Here is a 25490-nt window from a genome sequence, read left to right on the forward strand (position 1 = left end):
ATATATATATATATATATATATATATATATTCTTACAGTAATAAAAGTGCATTTTTCAGTATCATTTGAATATATTTAACATTTACCAGTAATTATGTAACAGAGTGAATTTTGGATAAAAGACTCCAGTGTTTTTGTGTCTGTGTTTGTGATCTGGTGTTAGGAGAAGACAGGCTGGCTGTTCTGCACTTTGAGCTTTAACCCCGCTCACAGATGACTTCGATCACACTCTGCTCCATTGGGGCAGGATCCAGGCAGCGGTGGGCGGAGCTCCCCACTATCTCATCCAGCAGGAAGTGCACAAGGTTTTCGTCGGAGACGAACCGCCACAGGTACATCTGCAGGTAGTGGCAGTCAACCTGGATCTGCTGCAGTCCGTAACGGCCAAAAGTGCGCAGGCGGACACACTCCAGGAAAGTCTTTAAACTGATTTTGATAATTCCTGTCATCACGGAGACCTGGAACAGTGGAAGTGTGTGTGAGATATGTTTTTCACTATAGATAACACATCAGAATATTTAAGACCTGCACTCACCTTGTTGAACTCTACTGAGCTGAAGATGTCAATCCTCTCAGAAAACAGCTTGTGTATGTTGCTCAGTAGATTAGTATCCATGGGAGCACTGCAGGCAAACAAAAGACAAATTACTCAAGTGCCTCCACAATTAAAATAATGACCTTATTCTTATGATTGAAGACAAGTCAAATGTTCCCCCTGCTGTGGAAGTGAAGGAGGTAATACAGATGATCTGCCTGCGTCCGTTTGTATGCAATATCTTAACAATATCATACATGGACAGAAGAATGCACAAGAATTAATGGTGGACATGTGTAACTGCTGACGAGAGGGAGTTTTGATGGATCTTGGCTTTAGATTTAGGAAAGAGCTCTGCTTTACATATTTTCACTTCTAAATGATGCATCTGTCTCATATTGAAGAAATGACAAAAACACACTAAATGAAGTCTAACACCCCTTTTGAACCAAAATTATTGCATAAATGTGGGATTTTTAAAGCATTAATAGGCGATAGACTCTTCTCCCGTTGCCAATAGACGAGTACGCCTTTCTGTTTTCTTCCCTGGTGTGTCACGTTCAACGTCACAAACACACTGGAAAGGCGGGTTAGTTAACAGTGGAAACAGTGGTTACTTCTTTTTTATATCCGTTACCGTCTCACTTTCAAACTGTCAAACCAGATGATTGTTGGAAAAGTGGAAAGACTAACAAAGACAGTTTTGATGAGTTTTGTTTCTGTTGAGTTTGAATAAAGTGTGTTTTATGATGATCAGTGAGGTAAAATTACTTTTGTCTGACTAGAGTCTGGTGGCTTGAAGGAAATCCTATAAATTGTAAGTTTTTGTAATAAATTATAATAATGTTCTTTTATATTATATATACACTCACTAGCACACAGCATCGAGCTGGAAAAAGGGCAACATTAGCATGCTCATGACTTCATCCGTTCAATCTATCCCTGACAGTCTGATTTGTTGTAAACATATAAAAATGCTGTCATAAAACCAAAAAAAAAAAAAGTTCTGCGCTTTGTTTTAGCAGGTCACCACCACCACCACCGCAGCTTGTTTACCTTGGAGTGTAGCTGGCAGCATAGCGGGCCTGCTGCCTCGAGCTGCTGTAGACAGAGAAAGTCCTCTTGCTGGAGTCACTGCTGTGTGCTTTCCTCACACCTTCTTCATACAAGAAACCGACCTACAGGAGAGCAGACAGTTCATAAGGCAGACTACTCACACACACGGTGTGGAAAGCGGACTGGACTTCAAGACAGAATGCAGATGATGATGTTGTAAACTGTCACCTGCACATCAATCGAGGTGGTGTCTTCTACTACTCTCTTCATCACAGCACGGACATTTCGTGGCTCGATGGTGTTGACCCAGTCTCGTGTTTCCACACTCTTTCTTAACATTTGGGAGATAATGAGGCCCTGAACCTGCATAAACAAACAACAAATTAAACTTATATATGTGCGAAAAGGTTATTGTATAATAGTTTCCTGCAGGGATGTCTCACTCAGTGAATGTTGTAGGTTCAAACATACCTTTACATAATGGTTGAGCAGTTTCTGTGCTGCCTCCCTGGCTTCTGTACATAAAGTTGTGACAGGTGTAACGGGACTGTGGTGCTGAGAAGGATAAAAAGAAAAAGACCTGTATTATATCATATATGGCAGTGAAATAGGTAGGAAAATATGAATAAAATAGATGCATGCTGCTGCATTTACAAGGTGCCAAGCATTTACCTGCACAAGGAACTGTTCGTCTGTGAGAGTGAGTATGTAGGAGATAGTGGAGGTTTCATAGTCCAAGCAGAGGCGAGACAGCAGCAACAGAAGGGCCGGAGGAGTGGAACCTCCCTTGTCGCCAGCACTCTCACAAAACTGGCGAGAAGACTGGCACACAAACTTTATAAAGCTCACCACCAGGCTCTCACGTACACCCTGGCTGCAGAATTCACCCTACGAGGAGAAGACACACAGAAACAGCTGTCACTCTCACTATTGGGTAGAGTAGAACATTATTTTTTGGAGTAAGCTGGCAAATAAACAGAAAAACTATCCACCTTAAAGTATGGCTTGTTGGAGAATGTAATGTCCTTAGCTGTGAAGAGATGCACTGATGCCAGCACTGACTTAATCTGATTGAGAATAGAGGCTGACAGGGAGGAGAGCAGCTCTGGCAGGCTGGTCGGAGCATCTCTGCCAGAGGCCACCCCCCCTAGAAGAGCTCCTCCTCCCGCCACTGAAGCACTGGCCACAGAGAGCCGAGGTGTCGCCAGGGCCTGCCTCACGTCCGTTAAGCTGTCCATGTAGAAGCTCTGCAGGGCAGAGAGGTACTGCTTCACTCGCTCCGTTGCCGCCCGTATCACAATCTCAGTCCCCTGGGATGACACGGAAGAGCCTGGCAGCAGTTTAGTCACAGCCTGAAGTCTGCGGTGGAAGCGATCGAGTGCGCGGACCAAGAGGGAGTTATCTCCGACACCTTTCTCCTCTTGTATCCTCCGCTCCACAAGCGAGAAATACCGAGTAGCCAGATCATCCACAAAAACATGCAATTTACCATTTGCCATCTGAGGAATGTTTTTGGATGCAAGCTCACCTGTCTGAGCGTGGTTGATAAATAGTTCTTGATAGGATGTTATTGCTAAACATAAGCTGCTGACAAATTCATTGCAGCCTCTGTCAATGAATTCCAGGATGTCAGTGTTTGAGCTGGGAGAAAAGATATTGCTCGTTTTAGGGAAGTTATGAGTCGGAGATCCAGGGGCTGCAGGAGATGACAATCCGCGTGCAGAAACATCTTTCACGGCTGAGGCAGACGGGTACGGTCTTATCTCTGCTTCCAGACCCTGGAGGTCCGACTCGAGTCGAGACCGCGCATGGCTCAGGAATTTATCACAGAGCTCCTCCGCTGGCTCATCCAACTGTAGCAGCATCTCCACACACTCTGATAAATCTTTAGCGCTTGACCCACCATCCCTTAAGAGACAACAAATCAGGTAGAAATAGTGGATCTACAAGAAATAAATCTGTCTTTCAACATTTTGAAATTCAAACTGCAAAAAGGATTTTGTAAAAGGCAAGCACAACATTCAATGATGACAAATTCACTTTTTAGTTGAGTAGCATGAATATCTGCAATACACAATGCAGCAAATTGGCAATATTGATTTGAGTAAAATCAGGGTTAAATTAGAAAAGTGTCATTTAATCCTAATTCATTTCTATGGTTCATGAACTCTAGGTACACTCGTCAATCACGTTTCTTGTTAGCAGTAAACGTGACTCAAGTGTTATGTTCTCTCACAGTGCCGTCTCTAATCTGATTGTAGGTTGAGAGTTTCCCACCTGAACTTCTGTCGAAGCTCCTGTGCCAGCTTGTCCATGATGGCGTGACAGTCGTCCTGAATCCCCTTGAAGGAGGGCAGGTGGCTGTACTGCTGCAGCACACAGCGGGCAAGGCGGTGGGACCTCACCGCCTGAGCATAGGCCTGCATCTCCAGACACTTATTTAATCTAGCAGGCAGTTCAAACAAAAACTGCAGCTTCCTTAACAGAGTGTGAACTCCTGGGGTGGAACGACAAGAGGAAAATTAGAAAATAACCATCACATCAAGTCCCACAAATGACTCAACAAAACAAACTACCAATGTAGGTCTCACCTGAGAGTTTTGTAATCTGTGCGTGCTGGTCTTGAAGAGTACCACTAATACGAGCACTGAACTCGGTGATTGCAGACATATTAGCAGACAGGCAATCCATCTCATCCTCCATCTTTTTGAAATCATTCTTCATCTTTCTTATGGTGTCTGCAAAGACATGGCAAAATGTCCATCAACGAAATCTGACAACATTTCAACAGTAACTAACAGCGAGTGAGTCGTTCCCTCACCTGTAGCAGATATGAACTTGTTGTAGTTTTCATACACAAGCGTCTGCATGTCACTGTCCAAAGAGCGGATCTGCTTGACCATGCACGTCTCCTGGTCCATCAACTCCGCAAGAGAGCACTCTCTTCTAAGCTGCATTTGGACACAAAACACACAAATAGTCAGTTACACCAAAAAAAGTACATACAATCCGACGTTAAATGACACACTATTCAGTATACTTTTGTTATTCATAAAGCAGCTTTCTTCATAACTGATTCAACCAAAGGGGTGTATCATCCACAGCCAGTAAGTGTGTGTACAGTCAATCACAACCATTCCCCCGCAAAAAAAGGTATATGCAAGAGTGCAATATGTGTATGGAATTGAAGTTACTGAATGTATACTGGTGATTTGTTGTACTGTGTGGTTAAAATGTCTTGTCCACTTCATTCTCTGCCATTATCACAAGACGTAATGTTGGTTGAATGACCACCTGGTAATTTATGCATTGTTTGGTAATACAAACGGCAATATATTCCCACTTAGCTTTGTGATTCTTTAGCCTTTATCACAAGACCTCATATTAAATCACTCTGCATTTTCTTTATATAGGTGTCCATATTCTCTGGCACACCGAAGGAGACTTTGTAGTGTGTCATCAATCAATTTAAACTGCCTGCTTGTGATGGTCAGACACGCAAATAGCAAATGGCACTCTGGGTATTGGTGTTTATTAGCAGTGATGGGAGTCAGCAACAATAAAACGCAATGAGACTCTTCTAAAAACATTGGTTTATTGTATATTTTAAGTTACTAGGCTAGGCCTACACATTAGCCGGTTCAGGTAACACTCATATTGCGACAGCTTTAATAGCATACTGTTTCTACTGTGTCTATTACTGTGTGTGTGTCACAGTGGAAACAGTTCACATGACAGCAGTGCTCCTCACCTTGTTGAGAAAGAGCTCGGGGTCAAACTGCGGCCCGTTGATGTCGCAGGGATCCAGGGAGTCCGCCAGCTCCGCGGTCTTTCCTTCCTCGTTCAACCCGTAGTAGAGCTTCAGCATGCCGTGCACCCTGCGCTTCCTGTCGGGGCCGGAGTCCCCCGACACCGCCACCAAGCCGTCTGCCTCACTGTCCATACTGTATGCCGGCAAGGTGACAAATGTACAAATAAAATGACGATAAACAAAGATGACGGGCGTCCAGCTGGCAGGTAAAAACGGACAATCACTGCCTGAAAACGTTATCTTCTTGCTCCAAAGTGACTGATATTGGTGTCGCTTAGCTGCCTGCTCTTAATACGAGAGTTTTTCAAAAACAATTATTGGAAAATGTCATATTCCTTCTGATACACAAGCAGCTAGCTTGAAAACCAGTTGAAAACGTCACTGCTTTCCGGGTTTGTAGCCTATCCAGTGTTACGTCGTCAAAGAGTATGTGTAGTCAAGAGAGTTAACTATACAAATCAATTTGGTGAGGAACGTACTTCTTGTCTGACAGTCCGGAAGTCCACTACTGCATATCATACTATTATCAGAGACATTTAAAAAAAGTTAACATGTGTAAATATCTAATAAGTATATGGTAAATATCTAATGTTACCAGAATAAAATATAAATACATAAGACCGCTCCCACTTAGGAGACATACCATTGGCGCCGATTGTAATGCACTATCTTTACTTATAGAACATCTTTGCTATTATACAGCAGTTAACTGAACCACGAGATCAGATGTAATGCATTTAATAAATATATAAATAAATATCGATCCAATACAATTAATACACGTAGTGTCTAGTGTCTGTGTGCATGATGTGTCATAAAATATAAATAATAATATCCTTATTTAATTTGTATGAAAAAAGTTAACAATTAAGTAAAATCCTGCCACTTTAATAATCTAGACGTCCATGTCTGCATTGATGAATGTTTGGAATGGGCTGCACTGCTGAAACAAGGAACGTTTCAGATCTTTTTGACTCATCAATTGTGAAATTGTGATGCTAAATCATGGCTGTTATAGACGAGACATGTTCTTGCATTAAAAAAAACAAAAACCCTGAAATCCGGAAGAGGAATCAAGAAAAGGGGAGACATTTGAAACCAGAAAACAGACTTTATCTTAAGAGAAAACAATTTTCATTTTATTGGACAATACTGTGGAATCATTTTTTAACTTATTAGTAAGTGTTTATAGTATGCATGTTAAACCGTTTCCACGGGCGTAATAATAAAGCAACTGTCTAAATAAGACTTAACATTGTTACATCACATCCCTGCACATTATATTGCCAAAATCCCATTTTAATACTATATGCTTTTCCAACCCCATCTAGTTGAAATGTAACAGTGAGTTGTGGCTTTCATTGTACAATACATCTACAAGTGTGGCATCTGAGCAGAACACATGGCAAAATAAAAGCTTTCCGGAGAGGTTCACCAAAGGGTGAGAAAGACTGAAAGGATATTAATATTGACAGCTACAATGTATATAGGACTAATCGACCAAAAAAGGGTGGAGGTGTTGCAGTCTTTGTTAAATCTAAGTTTCATGTAAAGATTATTCTCTCTACATCACTGACAAAACAATTTGAACTTTTGGCTCTTGACTTGGAAGTATCAAAAGCTCTCCATATCACTGTCGCTGGTTGCTACAGACCACCTTCAGCTGTCAGTGACGCTTTACCGTCTTTAGCTTTTGCAGCTTTTGTCCAGTCTAAACTATAATGAAATTGTCATTGTGGGTGATCTTAACTGGAACTGGCTGCTACAAGCATCAGAGGACATTAAAAAAATACTGCAATTCCTTAAATCTCTTTCAGATTGTTGGCAGTCCCACGAGACCCAATCAGAAATCTCCTGAAAAATCCTCCTTAATTGATCTTATCCTTACAAATACTCCTCACAAATACACCACTGCTTCTGTATTTGCAAATGACATCAGTGACCACTGTGTCATTGCCACAGTAAGGAATACAAAAGTCCAAGACAAAACCCCATGTCATCATAAAGTGTGATATGAAACATTTTGTGGAGCAAGGTTTTTTTCAGGACCGGTTTCTCTTCGATTGAGAGAAAATCAATCTCATTTCCGATGTCGAAAATGCTTGGAAATTCTTTTATGATGGTTTTATTATAATTGTTGATAGGCACGCCCCCTTAAGACAGTACAGAGTAAAAGGCCACTGTCTGTAAATGCTTTAATTAATGTTATGATTGTGACTGTGCTGCTGCCTGTCCTAGGCAGGACTCTCTTGAAAAAGAGATTTTTAATCTCAATGAGACCTATCCTAGTAAAATAAAGGTTACATTAAAAAAATAGCTGCAACAATTAGTCGACAAATTGATTCGTCAACCAACAAAATAATAAAAAATAAAAATAATCAGCAACTATTTTGATAAATCAATTCATTGTTGAATTAATTGTTCATGCATTAATGGCAGAAAATGCTGTTTCAGTCACTCAGATATGGAGATTTCCCATTCTTCTCTTTTTACATCATATTAAACTAAACATCTTTGGGTTTTGGGATTAAACAAGACATTTAAACCTTGGATTTTGAGAGTCTGGGATGGACATGTTTCACTATTTTCTAAAATGTAAAATACCAAATGATTAATCTAGAAAATAATCAGCAGATTCATTGATAATGAAAAATGATCGTTAGCTGCAGCGAATTGAGAAACAAAATAATTTTATAAGCAGTTAACTCCCTATTCACCAGTCAATGTTAAAGATTATTCAAGTGATCAGTTTAGGCGCAAACTGAGCAACCTCCTACATACAAGATTAATGAAGGAAAATACTTTGCAATAACCTTTGTGTTTTAAAGCAAGGTAACTCTTTCTTCAGTGCCTCAAACATAGATGAGCACCAGCCTTAAATGGATGGGTTTACAGTAGACATCACTTACTGCAGAACGGGTCAAATAAAAATAGTAAATATAGATACACAATTCATATTGCCTCAATAAAATCACACACAAGGTAACAGTTAGTGTGGCTTCAGTACATTTTATCTGTAGGTAGGTGATGTATTAAACACACTTAACAGATTGAATGTCTAATAATAGTAACTTTTCATCCATTTATTAAAAAGAAGGGAACAAAAGGATATCAGACATATTTTATTGAAGGCAGACTGACTACTCTATTGAGAGGAATCACACGGGTCAACAGCAGCACAGTGTAGTCATCCAGTATATCAATATACTCACATCAGCTACTGTATGAAAGATGAAATGCATGGTCTAGCTGAAAATGTGGGAAATATATTATAAAACACAATAACTATTTTAAACCATAGCAATAACAATTGTCCATTCCTGGTTTCCAAGCACCAAAACACTCATTCAGATGCAATGCTGTACAAACAAAAAGGCACTTAATGCTCCTGCAAACTGATTGCTTAAAAATATGATGCTTTCAATTACCTATTTCTTCATTTCATTCTTGTGTACGAACACTGACAAGTATATGAAAATGAAATACAAATATTCTCTGGTAAAAGCTAACAAACAATACAAAAACAGGTTTATAAACAGTGTATTAGTAGTAATAGTGCAGTATCACAAGATGTGTGTAGTCTGTGGTGGAATGCCTATTCTACAATGTGACATGCATAGTGTAAGTTAGCAACAATATATTGGACTGCTGCAGTTAGGTTACAGACGGTAGCCGACGTATAACGAGTCAAAGCATAGAAAAGTAAAAATATTCTACAGTACATGCCCAGGAGAAATCAGGAAGAATACATGACGTCACATCTCAAATCAGTGGAAGGCAGTATAATAAATGGCCATTAGTGAGGTGCGCTTGTTTGTTAAATGTATCAGCATTAGGGTGAAGCTCAGAGAGACACCTGGAGGTCTCTGCCATGCGGTGGCGTCGGTCTCTGGCGTGTTAAGGTAGCATACTGTGTTGCAGCACGTTAGATAGGCTTGCTTTGGTGTACAGACTGAGATTTCAACAGCATAGTCAAAAGTTCTTGGTCAGTTGGTCTGTGCAATAAGACAGAGTCCTGTCCCGTGAAAATGTATCTCAAAGTTTGGTGATTTATTTTTATTTTTTAGACGCAGTTATGTTCCTTAACGTGTTGAGAAAACGCTATTTTTAAACTGAATAACCAATAAATAAAATAAATTCAAATGGAGGTCATAATGTGAAAGTAGTGCTAAACAGGAAGCGTTCTCGTTTTGTCTTCTTGTGCCAGAAGTTGCACAAGTACAATATTGCATCAGTTTACTTTGCTGATCAGGTCGGACCAAGCAACTTTGAGTCAACTGTGCGTGGATGTCACATGTACCAATGGTGCAGATTGAAAGTTAAACTTTGAATATCAAAAAAAGAAAGCGGTTAGCTGTGTGATCAATAAGTCATAACCAAAAAATACCAAGTACAGTGCTTTGCAAAAATTGAAACCCCTTTGATAAATGGGCTTAGCGCCTACACGTTTCAACCTCAGTCTTTGTCAGGGCAGTTCAAACTCTTACTGGTCTCATGAAATGTCGTTGGATCCAAAGAGCCCTTTTGTTAAATTAGTTTTTGTATTACCTGCATTTGTGAAGTTCATTCCTCAGCCAATCTACAGGCATCTTGTTCACTCTTTAAACGTTGAATACGATATGCTAACCATTCAGTGGCAAGAATAAGAGCTGGGTAGGATTAAATAATTGCTAACTAACTTTCAGCTTTGGGTGGTTCTTGACTCTAATTTGATTCTTTTATTGGTGCAAATCAATTGATGCTGTCCAATGAGGACGTAAATGGGTCATTTTACGTAGCTTCAACAACATAATGCTTTAAAATGTCTGTTTCGTCCTGTTATTTTACCGGTTTGGACTACTTTTACAAATGAAAATTACTGTAGAATTATTTTTAAAAGTGGGACGCCCCGCCGGCTCCTACCTGCAACAACAACAATCCGCAAATATTATGTCTTAAAAGCATGTACTTCCCCAATACAGACAATGTGCTCCCATACGGCTTCTTCATGGTCACTAACACCAACACTAAACGTTTCTACCAGTACATTACTAAAGTGTCTTCACCCTTAGGTGACAACAAGGCACTGGCAGTTTGAAAAAGCAGAATAGTAGAAACACGCCCTTAGATCGTCCCCTGAAAGAGTTTGTGGTCACTCTCACACAATGTTTAATGTTATATGGGGACATGTACTGTAGTTCTTGAAGTTCAACCCCCAGTGAGAGTAGAAAGATGTAATGCAGTGGGTATACTCTAATGAGGTTCAACACTTCTGATTAACAGCAGCTCTGGAGTGCTGCAGAAAGGGCAACGCGCTCATGAGATATCGCACAGTTGTCAATTGGAGTCGTTGTCTGAGGATTTCTCTAAGGCTCGTCTCAGACTCATGAAGTCACTCCATCATATGGTGCTCAGACAACGCTGCATTTATCTCCGCCAAGGATTGTTTTCAGCCCGGTGCGTTTGTGTGTTTGTCTGTCACCAGGGTTACGGAAAAACTACTGGCCTGACTTTCATGAAACTTGATGGAAGAGTGAAGCGTGGGCCAAAGAACAGCCCGTTACATTTTGGAGCGGATCCGAATCACAAGGCGGATACACTCCTCAAGTCTCACTTTGGTTAACATTGCAAGATAGGACATTTGTGCTGCTTTCACGTGGTGTTGGAATTATCGGAGAAATTGGATTTCGACTGGGAAAATTCCCAGGAACAGATATCCACGTGTTTCTTAATCGCTCTGAGCCATAAAATACAACATATCCTTTTGCTTATGAACACACTAAAATTGGAAGAATGACTTCCCGACCCAGGAAATCTGACCTTTCTAGAAGCATGTGAATGCACCATTGGCCTTGGCGGAGGTCTGCACTCTCGAGTGTCATTTCATTGTCTTTATGTAAAACCCTCTAATAGAATAGCCACTTCAGTTTAACCTTGGAAGCGTAGCGGTTAATAGATTATTTAGTTTTTCACATTACTGTACTCTTAATATACACACACAACTTTAGAAGATAAATATTGTCACTCACACTTAGATCCCTCGCTTGGTCCTTTGCATGTTCATATATTATCAGTTAAATGTCTCAAGCTTTTATCAAGTCTTTTCCTCAAATGTCAGTGTAAAATGTTCATATTTGGTCTTTGGGATGCGTGGGGGGGAGAGTTGATCAGCGAGTTTAACCCTGCTCCAGACTCTCCGTCACTTGCACAGCAGAGTACGTGGGTGCAGTCGCCTGACGGGTGAAGAAGGACGCTGCTCGTTTCGGCTTCAAGCGTTTGATTTCTTTTCCTGAAAGACAAAAATCGAGAGAAATAAGAAAAATTACTCCAATTAAGTATCTACAAGGAGATTGTCTGGGTACAGCTGTAGCTCAGAAAGATTATACAGCAAGTAGGCTTGGACTATTTAATGTAACCATTGGACTCACCGTTGTCCACGTAGCTGATAGTGTTAAGTGAATGGACCCGACTGCACAGAACGCTGCTTTGTCTGCGCAGCATCCCGCGCCGTCCTCCGCGTCCGTTCTTGTTTTTGCCATCTTGCCCAGCAGGCTGCTGGGACAGACTCAGCTCACCGTCCATTTCAGCTGCAGCTCCTCCATCAGACGCAGACTTCAGCTCCACACAGAACTCAATGAAGCCGCTCATTAGCTCTGCCTAGTTAACAAAAGCAAAACAAGTACAAAAGACTAAGTCTGAGCCTTAAACTAGAGCTGCAATAATTAGTTGTTTGACAGAAACACAATAGCCTACAGCATATAACTATTGATAATGGATTAATCGTTAAAGCAATTTTTCATGCAAAAATATTGTTTACAGCCCCTCAAATATGAAGATTTCCTGCTTTTCTGTTTTATATCATATTAAAGGGAATATGTTTGGGTTTTGGACTGACAAAACAACACATTTAAAGACATCACCTTGGACTTTTAGAAGCTAGGATCGACATCAATATTTACCAAATAATTGAATCGAGAAAGTAATCGTTAATTGCAGCCCTACCTGAAACATTAACATAATGAACAGCTTACTTTCTAATGGCCCGTTAGTGAACCACAGGCACATAAAGGGTCACATTGCCAGCTTTGGATTATGGCCTGACGTGATTATGTATTACTGCCTCAACTATTATGTAACATCTATTCAACATCTGTTGTCTTTTTCAACCCAACAATCATTGAACAAGGATGATACACAAGAGTACAATAAAACATTAGAAATCTATTAAGTTTCAACACTAATATCGAGTGTTGTGCTCCTCTAAGAACAAAAAGCTCCAGCAGCAGCAGCCTGATCCTGGAGCTCTCAAAAACACCAGGTGCAGTGCGCTCGCTGGAGACGGCTGCATCCCCTCACTACTTGTTGAAAACGTTTGAAGTGAAACACACATACTAAGGACTACATCTGTCACAGCAGCAAGACGTTCTTAAATAGATTTTCACAGATGACAGGTGCGACCCAAAAAATAAAAAAGCCAATCAACACAACATGCTCAACAGCTCTGAGGCGAGCCAAGGCAACAGGACACATGTTGGCTGGTGACACCGTATGTACAGGTGTTAAATATTATCTTATCTTATCAGATGATTAGTGGATTCAAACTAATTAAACAAAATTCTACCTGTTTTGAGTAGATCTTTAGTAACTTGTTGACAGGAGTGCCGTCTTCATCTCCATCAAACTCCAGCCACAGAATGTGCGAGTCCCCCTGGTCCTCGGGGTAGCTGTGGTCCCAGGAAAGCTCGTTGAAATGCAGGCCAAGCAGCACATGCTGCATGAACATGTGTTAAACCAGATAAACCAGGTTAGTTTTCATGAAGTGAGATAAAAACAGCTTCCAACATTCTGCAAGTATGCACATGCACAGTGAGAAAACTGGCATTGTGCTAGGCCTGTCACAATGCATGATTAATGATATTATTGTCATTTAAAGACCATTTTATGCCACTGATATAATGACAATAAAATAGCATATTAAAGCAAGAACACCCTTTCAAAGAGCAAGGAACTTCTAAATCTTAAGAGTATATAGACATTGCAATTTATTCTGGCATCTTGTTGGCTAAAATGTTGGTGAGCATTTTCATTTAAACAAACATTCATGGAATCGCAACGGGCAATATCAAGGTCAGCAAAAATGATGGCGGACATGTCCATATATGGTACGATATTTCGATGACGTAATTTCCGTGACAGACCTACTTTTTGCTGATTTTTAACCGAGCTGTCAACCGAAGACAATGCATCGCTCACCTTCTCTTTGACATCCATCACATAAACTCCCTCCAGGCAGATGCCAACATTGACAGCTTTGCGTTTGGTCCTTTGGAGAATCCCTTGCACTGGTTTGTCAATCTCTCCAAAGAAGAAAGCGCACCTGTTTGTATAGAGTATGTTAATTAACACATAATAAATATAAAGTGATTTGAAGTCAAAACAAACATTTCTGGACATATGTAGAGTATAAATCAGTGTTCATTTTGTAAATGAAAACTATGACAACTAAACAACCTTTCATCACGAAGAAGAGACGGCACCGACGCCATGAAACCCTAACTAACGATATCAACATGAAATATCGTTGACAGGAATGACGAGACTAAATTGTAGTTTAAAAGTAAAAACTTTTGTCACCCTCCCCCGTGTGTGTGCGATTGAGAGCGTTTAAGAGACGCACACGCCGTGGCACTCAGTCTGTCTTTGTCTCAGTTCTCAGTCCTGACAACTGTGCTACTACAATGCGTAACGTTTGCGAGTTGGGTGGGATTCGGGTAGCTGATCAACACATATCTTTGCATGTTGTGCAGTGCGGATTGGTTCTCATATGGGGCCGAGAGGGTGCGACATGCATCACTAATGAGCCCAGTCAGGAGGATTCGGACAAAAACATTTGTTTTCGGCTAGTCTAGATAGACGTGACAACTGTGTCGACTAAAACGAGACTATAAAGGATAAAAATGACTAAAATGTGACTAATACTATTAAGCATTCTAATCTGAAGAGTAAGACTAAGTCTAAACTAGCTGACAAAATAAACACTAGTATAGTATAAATGGCTCATTACACAAATTCTTACCCATAATAAGGCAGAGTGTGACATGTGTTGAGGTACTGGTGTAGGAGCCGTGTGGGCTCAGAAGAGATTCCAGCAGATGTGCTGATCTTCCTGTACTCCTCCAAGAGGTTCTGCTGCAGCCCTGTCTGACGGCTCGACTTCCCTCGAAGAGTGGAGAGCAAGCCTCCACTCCCCATGGCAACATGTGGAGGCAGAAAAGAAGACAGCTTCTTCCCTCTGTGGAAAGCAGAGGAGTAATTTATTAACATTTACTGTTGAATCTCATGTTGTCCCATGCTTTAGCTGCTGCGTCTTTATGATGCACAGGATGCTGAAACAATCATACATCAACCCAATACTTTCATGTGCAACGGTATTGTGCCATTATGACTCGCATTATGTTTTCTTCACTCCTGCTGGTGCTGTAAAACTTAATGCTACAAATTCTTATCACTCAATTACTTCTTCCCCCCCCCCCATGCTCATCCCATGACATGTCCTCTGTAAAGGGTTTTATGATTACCTCGATGATGCTGAAACGTGTTGGTCTCCGAATGCATTTCTTTACAGTACGGGTGTTCCTCTCCTTATTCACTACCCATTACTGACATATAACATTCAGAGTCATAAAAGACGTCATCTGATGGTTACCTAGAGCTCCTCTGAAAAGAACCTCTTGGTCTAAAATATAATTAGCAACCAGTAATTTGAATACAAAGCATTATCCCGTCAGTATATTTCTCGATTATCAAGTTGTGTTTTTCTCCTCCACAATAGTCCAATCACATTGTAATTTCAGGATTTGATTCGACTACATTGTTAAACATCATGTAATTTATGTGTAGAAGATCAACTCAATGTCTTCTCTCATTTCCTCTATTGTTCAGAAAGCTTGGAACATTATGCTCAGATTCATGGTCAGAGAACACTATGAATATGAAAGGGAAGTCACAACAGGCAGAACCCACAGACACAGACATTAATACTGGGAGCAAACACATATGAGACTTCCTCAAAAATATCTATTCAGTATGTTACTGTAACTGTAGGCAGCCTGTAATGTGCGAGTAACTAAAATCAGAACAGCGACTAAACTCCTTTAGTTTGCAGTGATATAGTTCAGGCCTCGGTCAAGTATCAGCCCTTTAATCTCAATCAAGTCTCTAAAGGCTTTACAAAGAAAAACCTTCCCATGTGCATCACACTCCAATCAAAAATGTTATTTTATGAATTCTTGCACTTGGAACATACAGAACAACGAGTCATTCAAAAACACTTTTGTGGCACAACATAAAAAAACAAAAAAAAACACGGATCCTCTCAAACAAAAGAAGCATAATTGACCTTATTTTTCAATGCTTGTGGATTTCCAACAAATTGCATCTCTGATTGTACTTTAAACGGCTCAATCTACCAGTCTTTTACAATAATGTGGGTTAAAGGACAAGAGTTTGGTTACTTGGGTCAGAATACTTCTTGATTTTCTAAAAAGGAGAAGTCAACTGTGAACTTCACAAAATGTCCAAGTAGGATCATGTGTTGAAAAGAATGCCAGGAAATGGCACACATAATAGTTTATCATTTTAAGAAATACCATGAGAAGATACCACTATTGTGCCTTAAATATGAAGCTACAGCCAGGAGATGGTCAGTTAAGTGAGACTAGCTCTGACCAAAGGTTAAAACAACAAAGTGAATCAGCATATTTTCCCAAAATAGAAACTGAAGGGTCAACAATATATAGAACTCAAAAGCATCTAAAACCCACATCCAGAATTTGGTAAAACATTTTGTTTAACTAACCTTTCTACCTTACCTTATAGTAGAAGTAAATTGTTGCCCATCAAGACCAGTACCCTCGTCGAGAGCAACAGACAAGGCTCCGAGACCCGTCCAGTGCTCGGGGTCGCAGGGGTATCGACCCATGAGAATGTTGCCCCTGGCCTCCTCATACAGAAGCCTCAGCACTCCCTCGTCATCTATCTGCTCAGGAGGGAGAAGAAGATAACAATTATCAGGAGAAGTGGACTCCAAGAACCCAGTGATGGATAACAAAGCCTAATAATTCTCTCATATCTAACATTGATGAATGAATTAGTGTAAAATGTACCTGCAGCTCTTTAGATTTAGGATAAAACACGTTCCTACGATACTGGAGACATGGTTCATCTGAGGAAAAAGCAGAGGACGATGATGCGTTAGGGTAACACAGGGAACAGCTGCAGAAACAAGAAACTGGCTGTGCTTGGCATAAAACGCACGCTATGTTTTGAAACCAGCTTACTTAGAGAGGGCAGCTTCAGGCAGAACACCAGAGTATTTGCACTGCGGTAACTTAGTTACTCTAAAACTGATATTTAGATTTATGTGGTTTAGTGGATGAAGTATGTTGTTATGGTTCAGATTTAAACGCAGAATCTTTCAGCCACTAGGGGTCTCAATCAGAGTTTGTTGGCTTTGTAAAGTAGCGTGGGATCATGGGAGTTTGTCATTGCAGTTAGATTCTGCCGGTTAGGATTCGTTCCTCGTTAAGGAGATTTTGATTGGGAGCCAAATTATTCGCATCCGTAGACACACTCTCCAGCAGTAATCTGAAATTATAAACCAAGTCCTCCCATCCTTTCCTTACCCGCTTACTTGTTCAGACGACTATGAAAGCTGACAATAACGCAGTAACATAATGCACATAAACACAGCGACTTACAGACCAAACTCTCACCTTGTGAAATGTCTTCCTCTGAGGCCTCAGTGAAGCGATAGAGCAAGTCCTGCCACTGCCGACACAGCTTGTACGGTTGATGCCTTGCCTTTAACTGCAATTCTGAGGAGTAAGGAAGACGCAAATGTAACAAAGTGAGAGGTGTCTGGTTTCATGCTCCGAATATTGTGCCGTTTGCTGTTGTGATATTGGAGCTGCTTACATCGAAGTGAGGTTCAATCATTTAAAGAGTAAATGGTCATTTCAAAAGGCAAAGCCACAGAGTAAAAGCAATTTATTTTCTGAGACTAAATACATAAATTAAACATACTGTATTGAACATGATTGTACTATTTCATTACTGATTCAAGCAGTACTGTACTGTATAATGGCTATATTATTTTGGCTTGTTCAGGACTCTACCAAAAATATCATATACTATGTAATATGTTGTAGACAGACTGTGATGCTTTTTTTTAAAAAGGAAGTAGGACTAGTATACACCAGTGGCGGGCCGTCAGGGCCAGCAAGGCCTTCTCTGCTGGCCTAAACATCATCAGAATGTAAAAAGTGTGGGGGGGGGGGAAAGTTCTTACCGAGCAGTGGAGAAGAAAGCCAGAAAGCAAAAGCATCCTGTGCAGACTCAGGAATATGGAGAGCATCGCGAACACTGCGGCCCAACTCCTGCACTGAGACACTGCCAAGCCCTTCTACTGATAATTGTACTGCACTGTCACCACAGAGGTATACAAGCACATCTTGAGCTGTGTGAACAAACAAACAATTACAAAGACAAGTAAACCAAGGAGAAACAACACCATATCAAAATGTAAACTTTCCTTGAAGTTAATTTCCTACATATAAAAATAGTGCACGCTAGAAAACACTGAGAATTATCCTCCATGAGTTACATTAACAATATTTGCTGCGCCATACCACGGGAGAGTGTTGCAGAAGAAGCAACACTTCCTCTTTGAGAGTGATCATCTGATGAATCTGGAGGAAAACTGCAGTCGTCTCCGTCCATCTCTACTCTGGAAGACAGTCACCAAACACAAAAGCGGTCACAATATATACACAGTAACAAAACTGTACATTACAAGTATTATAAGTAGTTTAGAAACGGCCTTAAAAAGTCAGTACAGCTGAATTGGAAAAGTAACCTGAGTAGCATTGAATTGTGAGACCGGTGGGAAAAAACAACACTGCTATAGAGAACATATTCACATGGAAAATGCATGTGTGGTACTTTTCAGGTTTGCAGCTGTTACCTAAACGCACAAATACCAACATCTGCAGCTTACGCCTAACTAGCCATGCAGAATGCATTACCCATGCATGCTTCCTAAACTGCCTGATGTGGGACATAGGACCTGGAGGGACTACTTTAACCTAAACGCGTGATGGAATAGATTTATTTATTTATTTATTGATGTACATTAAAGGGGTGTCTGGGGTGCTCAAACTTGCATTAGTCTCATATAACTTTAAATAAAGTAACTGCTTCAGAGACGACTAGACAGATATCAGCAATATTAGCGGTTCCTCACTGACATATGCCATTAATCCACTATCTTTAGTCATGTTTCAATAAACAAGTTATCAAGCTAATTTAGTCTCACGTTGCACCAGCGTCACCATGTGGTATTAGACTAAAAAAGAAAGACCCTGTACAATCAGAACATCCCAGTCGACTACTGTTGAACTAGACCTACCGTATGGCCAAAACATGTCAATGTCATTCAGCACCGTTTATATGTTATTTATTAGGGCTACGAGCACAGAAATAGTAGCCTACATACAGAGAGGATGTAAATACAGAGACATAACAGCAAAATCCCGAGGCCTGTGGTACAAGGGCTAGCTAGCTAACTAACCCATGTCCTATAGCTAGCTGTTTATGGCCAAACAAACCCAAACAATGGTTCAAATGTCCCAGGGAACTATTCAACGCCACTAAATTAATTTCGTTAGCTAAAAGGCAAGGGAAGCTACCGTGCTAGCTATTGACGCATTGAGATTGTCACAAAACACTATTGCGATACTTTAAGACACAACAATACGTTTGAGTAATCAGTTGATGACGATTGTGTCACTTTAGTGGTTGGTTATCTCCCTGTTGGTGTTTTGCCCAACAGTCTGACATACCGTTAATAGCAAGTGAAGGAACAAAATGTCTCTGTTGTCCACCTACCTGCCAGTTTTCGTAAAATTTCCCTCCACTTGCTGCCTATGCGCGGGATGGGAAAGCTAATTGTGTAAATACTGTAGCTATATACGATTCGCTGTTATTCCCACGGCTTTGGCTACCAGTTGTCTGAAACTAGCTTTCCGGGCAGTGCAACAGTTAGTGTGTGACCGGCGGATGATTCGCTTCTTCTGAACGGCTCTTTACTGGGTGTGACAGTCACTCTGGAATATTTGAAACACAACTTTAACTGAAGAATTCACGAACGAAGTTAAATTAAAAGAGCTAAATACAAACAATGCAAAGTGTATGGTAGATAATTTGAAAGAACACGGCTAACAGACTGTGTGCATTTTGAAGACTTTTACAGGTTCAAAAAGGTAGGATCCCGAGAATGAGTCGAATATCAGAGAGCGCGCGTCGTCGTCTATCTGCGTAATAAGAACGTCATCGCGTCTGATTAACTACGCAGGCAGGTTTATTTTATTTATCTGCTGCCTAGGTTGCAGCCAAATTTAAACCATGGATTTGAATATCACATTTGCAATACACAAACTCTGCCTCACTGTGGAATAACAAAGTACCATTACTACAATGTAATACTGTAATACACCTCATCCATAAGTTATGGACCAGTGGAATATATTAACATTTGTTTGTTTGTTTTGTCCTCCAGGTGGACAGAAATATAATATAATACATGGGAAGTCTCTGGGATGTTTATTGCTGATTCGAGGATTCTAGACCTACACAATTGATTTGAGTCAGAAGACTAACTGGTCTGCCTATCCCCAGAAAATCACTCAAGAGGCAGTCATGTTTTTAAAAGGACCTTTAATAAAGCTATTCACAAGTACAAATAGATTTCAGAAATTAACCAATATTTTGTTTCTGGTCATAAAGAGAGTGTAGAATAATTCTCAATTATATTTAATACACTGTATATGGGCATTGGTAAAGAACACACATCCAAATTTGAAAAGTTATATATCAATATTATATTTTTTCCCTTATTAAAATTTTTATAAGCAAACAAAGCCGTGGCATAGTTTACCTGACGCAGGTTGTCTAGCTGCAAGGGCAGCAGGTTGAATATTAACAAATGGGATTAAAAGCTTTAACCAAGGTGTCCGGACAGAGGACACACTTGATGGCTTTCACTGCATTACTGACATCGATTATATCAATCTTCATAATCCTATTCCTTTCACTGACTGGAAGAAGAGAGGCAGGGGCAAATGAACAACTTGAAGCACCTGTTATGGAGGGGGACATCTGACATGTGAAGTATTTTAATGCCTGCATGTCATTACAAAGAAGCAATAAGTGACACCACTCCATAATGTAATTAGTAACCTCAAACTTAAATATGTCCTCTGTTATATTATGTCATAGTTCTGCAACAGAGCATTACGCCTAATGTCTCACTACAGTCAGCTCTACATCCTTGCTTTTGTAAGACCAAACTTCGTCAACACTGCTTCGTGAATTACTATTTACAGAGTGACTGATTAGTGATTGTTTTACTGCTTTTGACACAGACAAAGCAAATAGCAATGCACCTCACATTCAAAAGCAGTGAGGTGATTTTATGTATTTGTGGAACTTTAAACACATAAATATGAAAAAAATTAACTGGAGTATTAATAAAAAATGGAGGGGTATTGACAACTCAAAAACATTGGTTTACAATAACTTATGTGGGTATCTTTTCTGATGTTATACAGTATGTGATTAACAGAAGGGGTATCAGTTCAACATAATGACATTTGAATGGAAAAGCACAGTAATATAGTAAACATTTACTTTAGCTGTGATGGTCATCTGACAATAAAAAATACTATCACTATATCTGTGAAATTCATAGAAATGTGTGATTAATATTCTATTTGATTTTAAATAATAAATTATCATTCATTAGTTGCCCTCTGTGTAAAAATTATTTACATGTGTGTTCATAATTTGTGGTTCAGGGGCCAGCTGGGGCTCCAGTAGCGCCCTCCTCCACCTGGTTTGTAAGCAGGAAGAACGTCATCAGAGGTCCAACGTACTCCATCACCGTGTCTTTTACTGATTTCTCCAGCAAGTACCCTTCTGTTTCAATCTCTGTGTTTTCATTCCCTGCCACTGCCTCCATGGAAGTCTGCAGGAACCGCAAGCTCACCAGCACAGAGCCCTGGGAGGGAGGAAGGTGGAGAATGGGGGGGGAGCAGGTTAGATGTAGAGCAGATTTCATTAGAAAGCATCATCAAGGATCCAAACTGAAGTGGTGAATGATGGATATTGCATAGATTGTGCACATCAGACCCAATGAAGGAATGAGGAATCAATTGATGTTCACTAACAATCAAGTCAGGATTCGCATAAATTAAATCTTTGAATAATACAACTGCTAGAATTGCATTTAGCCTTGTGTATGCATATAGAATAGTGGCACATTTCTTTCCTGTGCTTGTAAAGACATGACACAATGTTAAATAGTGGGGTTTTATACAACGATGGCAGCTGTACCAATCCCTGAAAAGCCAGTGTTATTCTTCGACCATCCTCCAAACTAGAAGGTCACCACCAACTCTGCCTGAAATCCCTGTAAAACCTCTAACTCTTCATAGTATACCTGTAAGAGGAAGACTGACAGTACTCCAGCCCCAATGGTGTTCATCAGGCCCATGTAGTAGTTGACCAGTGCCTCTCTGCAGCCTCGGAGGTAGATGTTGAGCTCCTCGGTTTGGTATTCATAGTTATAGTGAGCTGAGTTGTTGGTGAGCTGATACTGGATGCATGGCCGTGGAGAGCTGGGGTTGCAGCAACTGAACGGGACTCCATCTAGCAAGTAACGGCCATCCACGTTGCTCTTGATGCGACTAAGGAAACAAGTGAAAGGTATGTTTTAGAGTGCATAAAGTTACAGTACTGTAATCCAACATCCACAGGTGTGAGACCCATTAAACTACACTCTATAGGTTGCTGCAGGAATAAGTCTTAAAACGTGGAAATTAGTTCGCATTTTTTCACTTCCGGTTCCATTGTCTCAAAGTCAATGGGTTTTTGGTTAAATAAGGTTTGTGGTTAACACAAGTTTAAGAGATTTCCATGCTTATTTTCTGCAATAATCCAAATTGTAATGGAAAAATTGCATTGGCTTTTTATCGAGGGAACCAGCACGATGCTAACTTCCCGGTTGGTTAAAATACATCATACAGCAGCTCTATATAATATTGTACACAACTTACTCCTTCACTTCCTTAGTGCTGAAATCAAGGTAGCGGTTGCTGATCCACTGGACCTCAAACCAATCCCTGAAGTCATTGTTTCCACAACACTGAAACTCCATCTGCAGGCGGTCGATGTTCTGTTTCTGGAAGCAGCGGCCCGGGGTGTCTGTGTCCTTGTAGAAGCGGATGCCGTTCCTCAGGCCAACCTTCAGAGATGACTCCAGATTGCCCTTCATTACATAGCTCATGATGACAGCTAGCAGCATGAGGACAGTGAAGAAGCAAGAGATGGCAAAATAGGGCTTCAGCATGTTCTTCCAGCGAGGAAATCTCCCGGCGTCTAGGGCATCCTGACAGATCTTTGAAGCAAAGTAGTTGATACCCAAGGACGCCAGACCAACAATCATGAGGGTGTTGGGCACAACATGTATGTCTGAGTTATCCATTACCTGTAAGTAAGTAACACAATCATGTAATCAATGTAGAATATATGTGTTTGCTGTAAGGAAACAGTACATTTCAGTACATACCTTTTTGAAGTGATCCACAATCTTTCAAAAACGTATGAAAGTGTGGCGTTAATACAATATGTCTGCTACAGATTATGTGGGTCTTTGCCTCAAATTACCAGAAAATTCACCTGGAAACGTTTGAACATCAATTTCAAAAGTTTCACAAATAACTAAAGTTCTACCAGGTATTAAACAGCCATTTCTTCCATCTGAAGCTATATGCTGCTGGTAATGTATAAAATATCCAGACCTGGATGCAATTATAATAATAGAAGTATTGTGCCTCATTTTATTATGTCCAACTAATTCAGGCTTACTTTATGTACTCAAATGTAAAGTTATGTTGGTTTCAACAATGCTTGATCCCACAACATGTGTGTTGATAAACCTCACATTGAGAGATGAGAGTTCAACCTTTATTTATAAAGGGGAGATCTTCTAGATGAAGGCATAATAGCTTTCATTGTCAGCATTACAGTCAGTCACAAATATTAATCTCAGTTTAATCAGAGTTAAATGAGCGCTGAGCCGCTCAGTTCAAGCCGTTGAGGCTCAGCTGTATTGCTCAAGGGCACCTACAGTACAGTAACTGCAGGTCAATATCACATTTGCTCACTCAGTCCAAGTTATGCTGGTAGGATTTATACCTACAATGTTGAAACTCTTTCACTAATGTCAAACCAGTACATAAACCAACATATATGAAAACACAGTTATGATCTGTCCCATGTTAAATGTAGCATTGACCAGTCAGCTTATACAGTATGATACTCACAAGCCTTTGCTAAACTATTTTCCACTGGTTTTTCAAAAGGATCTTTGCACAAGCCATGAGTCTGGAAATGATCATGCAGAGTAACATTTAAAGTGGTGGATTTTATTAAAAATGGAAGGAATTTTGAAGAAGACAATAGATAAACTTGCATAGTTAAACATTTGTGAAGAAAAAGGCTTTTTGGTGTATGGAGGTTACCCAAAGTCTTTAAAGATGTCTTACATTCAGTCACATATTACATTGATTTTACTTCACTGCAAAATCATGGAATGAAAATCAGTGGAGTAAACTGCAATGCCTTGAAATATACAGTGTCACATGACATGAGAGTAATTTACCTATTTATTGATCGCATGTGTCATTTTCTTTATTACTCTTAATGCCGGGAAAAATACATCCAAATAAGCTAAAAATTATATAGGTTTGTTATCGATGCTAAACTGTGATGACGGCCTCCAGGAGCAGGGATTAGGGTGACCGACAGAGCCTGGTTTATTAAATGATGAGTCAGGATCCAAAGTGGGTCACAGGTGTAGTTACTTCTTATTGTTCTCCTCTCCAACAAGAACATTTCTTTGACGGTATATCCGATTTAATTTATCCCTTCAATACACTTTCCTTCAAAACGTTTTCTCCCAAAAAGATTGTTCCATCAGTTTAAAAGTATGACCGGTTGTATGTTGATGATATTCATGTCATTTGGCAAGTTAGTGTGTAATCCACTGCATCACTTTACCAATTCCAAATATGCTGTCCCTCAATGTAGATATGTACCGGACAATTTAGAGATTAGTAGTTCATGTGTTATCTGTTTTCTCTGTCACAAGTGTAATCATACAACATATTCATTTTCTCCCCAGTATGAACACAGTTAGACTACTTACACTTATACTTACACTGAAGTAAATACACTATTGATTGTTGATTGAAAATTCACATGTTAAAATATTGTCAACTACAACAGAGCTTTGGATAAATAAGGTTCAAATGTAAAACTTGAGTACCTCTGCCCTCCTGCGGAGCTCCGTCTTGAGGATGCAGCCAAGGGCGAAGGTGATCGCCCCGGCCAATGTGGCACACCAGGAGAGGAGCCACAGTCCCTGGGCTAGCTTCACCCTTTTCTGAAAGGGGAACTTCATCTTCATCACCACCATGGTTGCAGCGAGGGAATCCGAGTCTTACCGGGGGAATAGGGGAAGGAGAGCGACGAGGCAGCGAGGGCCGATGCTGTGCTGCTCTGTCTGCAAGGAAGAAGGAGAGGTCAGAGGCAGGACTCTGAAGCTGAAGAAGCTGAATTCAACACTGAAATGAACCAGTGGCAATATAGTAAACCACAATAAACAAACATAATACACTGATAAGAGCTTTCTGACAGCAACGTTTTATGCTAAAAGTCAAGAGAGGTTAGTGCAAAATCCTTAGAGAATAAAGTTTTACAGCTTCACAAGTTGTGCATCTACAGGTAAACTGATAGTTAGTGCATTAAAATTTACCTTATTTGTCTCCCCAAAAAGTGTTGAAAAAAGTCCAGGTGTCTCCACTGACCACTATGTACAATCCAGTGTGCCACACAGCGGATTTGGCACACTGGATTTGGCATACCTGGATGCAGGGAGCTTCTTACCACTAATACCTACCTATCCTATTAAACTGGTCTTTGAATCCA

General features: G+C 40.3%; 3 protein-coding genes across 3 annotated transcripts; all 3 read right to left on the minus strand.

Moving 5' to 3' along the window:
* Positions 1-33: 33 nt before the first annotated feature.
* vps51 (VPS51 subunit of GARP complex) lies at positions 34-5826 on the minus strand. The gene is made up of 11 exons (XM_029447789.1): positions 5343-5826; positions 4413-4542; positions 4183-4329; positions 3869-4088; positions 2584-3499; positions 2264-2479; positions 2063-2146; positions 1820-1954; positions 1592-1713; positions 536-623; positions 34-458 (listed from the first exon to the last, which is right to left on the minus strand). Exons 1-11 carry the CDS (start codon positions 5532-5534, stop codon positions 198-200), a joined length of 2511 nt encoding a protein of 836 aa, XP_029303649.1. The 5' UTR covers positions 5535-5826; the 3' UTR covers positions 34-197.
* Positions 5827-8509: 2683 nt separating this feature from the next.
* On the minus strand, positions 8510-19727 carry frmd8 (FERM domain containing 8). Its single transcript, XM_029448159.1, has 11 exons — positions 19329-19727; positions 18071-18168; positions 17731-17898; positions 17156-17257; positions 16547-16605; positions 16253-16419; positions 14458-14673; positions 13635-13758; positions 13003-13152; positions 11810-12038; positions 8510-11670 (listed from the first exon to the last, which is right to left on the minus strand). The coding sequence occupies exons 2-11, from the start codon at positions 18159-18161 to the stop codon at positions 11558-11560; spliced, it is 1419 nt and encodes a 472-aa protein (XP_029304019.1). The 5' UTR covers positions 18162-18168; positions 19329-19727; the 3' UTR covers positions 8510-11557.
* Positions 19728-21291: 1564 nt separating this feature from the next.
* rom1a (retinal outer segment membrane protein 1a) lies at positions 21292-24978 on the minus strand. The gene is made up of 4 exons (XM_029447969.1): positions 24829-24978; positions 22556-22986; positions 21940-22186; positions 21292-21498 (listed from the first exon to the last, which is right to left on the minus strand). Exons 1-4 carry the CDS (start codon positions 24976-24978, stop codon positions 21292-21294), a joined length of 1035 nt encoding a protein of 344 aa, XP_029303829.1.
* Between the last annotated feature and the right edge of the window lie 512 nt (positions 24979-25490).

Source organism: Cottoperca gobio, chromosome 14 (assembly GCF_900634415.1).
Source record: "Cottoperca gobio chromosome 14, fCotGob3.1, whole genome shotgun sequence".
Taxonomy (NCBI): domain Eukaryota; kingdom Metazoa; phylum Chordata; class Actinopteri; order Perciformes; family Bovichtidae; genus Cottoperca; species Cottoperca gobio.

Bases quoted from the DNA above. Each gene is read 5' to 3' on its own strand.
- frmd8 (XM_029448159.1), bottom strand. From the start codon at position 18,161: ATGGACGGAGACGACTGCAGTTTTCCTCCAGATTCATCAGATGATCAC. The intron at 13,759-14,457 runs GTAAGAATTTGT...CTATACAAACAG, and splicing joins CACACTCTGCCTTATTATGG to GTGCGCTTTCTTCTTTGGAG. The intron at 13,153-13,634 runs GTGAGCGATGCA...ATGTTCATGCAG, and splicing joins TGATGGATGTCAAAGAGAAG to CATGTGCTGCTTGGCCTGCA.
- rom1a (XM_029447969.1), bottom strand. From the start codon at position 24,978: ATGGTGGTGATGAAGATGAAGTTCCCCTTTCAGAAAAGGGTGAAGCTA. The intron at 22,187-22,555 runs GTAAGTTGTGTA...TTGTTTCCTTAG, and splicing joins AGCACTAAGGAAGTGAAGGA to TCGCATCAAGAGCAACGTGG. The intron at 21,499-21,939 runs GTATACTATGAA...CCTCCCTCCCAG, and splicing joins TGTCAGTCTTCCTCTTACAG to GGCTCTGTGCTGGTGAGCTT.
- vps51 (XM_029447789.1), bottom strand. From the start codon at position 5,534: ATGGACAGTGAGGCAGACGGCTTGGTGGCGGTGTCGGGGGACTCCGGC. The intron at 4,543-5,342 runs GTGAGGAGCACT...GTCCAAATGCAG, and splicing joins CCGAGCTCTTTCTCAACAAG to CTTAGAAGAGAGTGCTCTCT. The intron at 4,330-4,412 runs GTGAGGGAACGA...ATGTCTTTGCAG, and splicing joins CAAGTTCATATCTGCTACAG to ACACCATAAGAAAGATGAAG.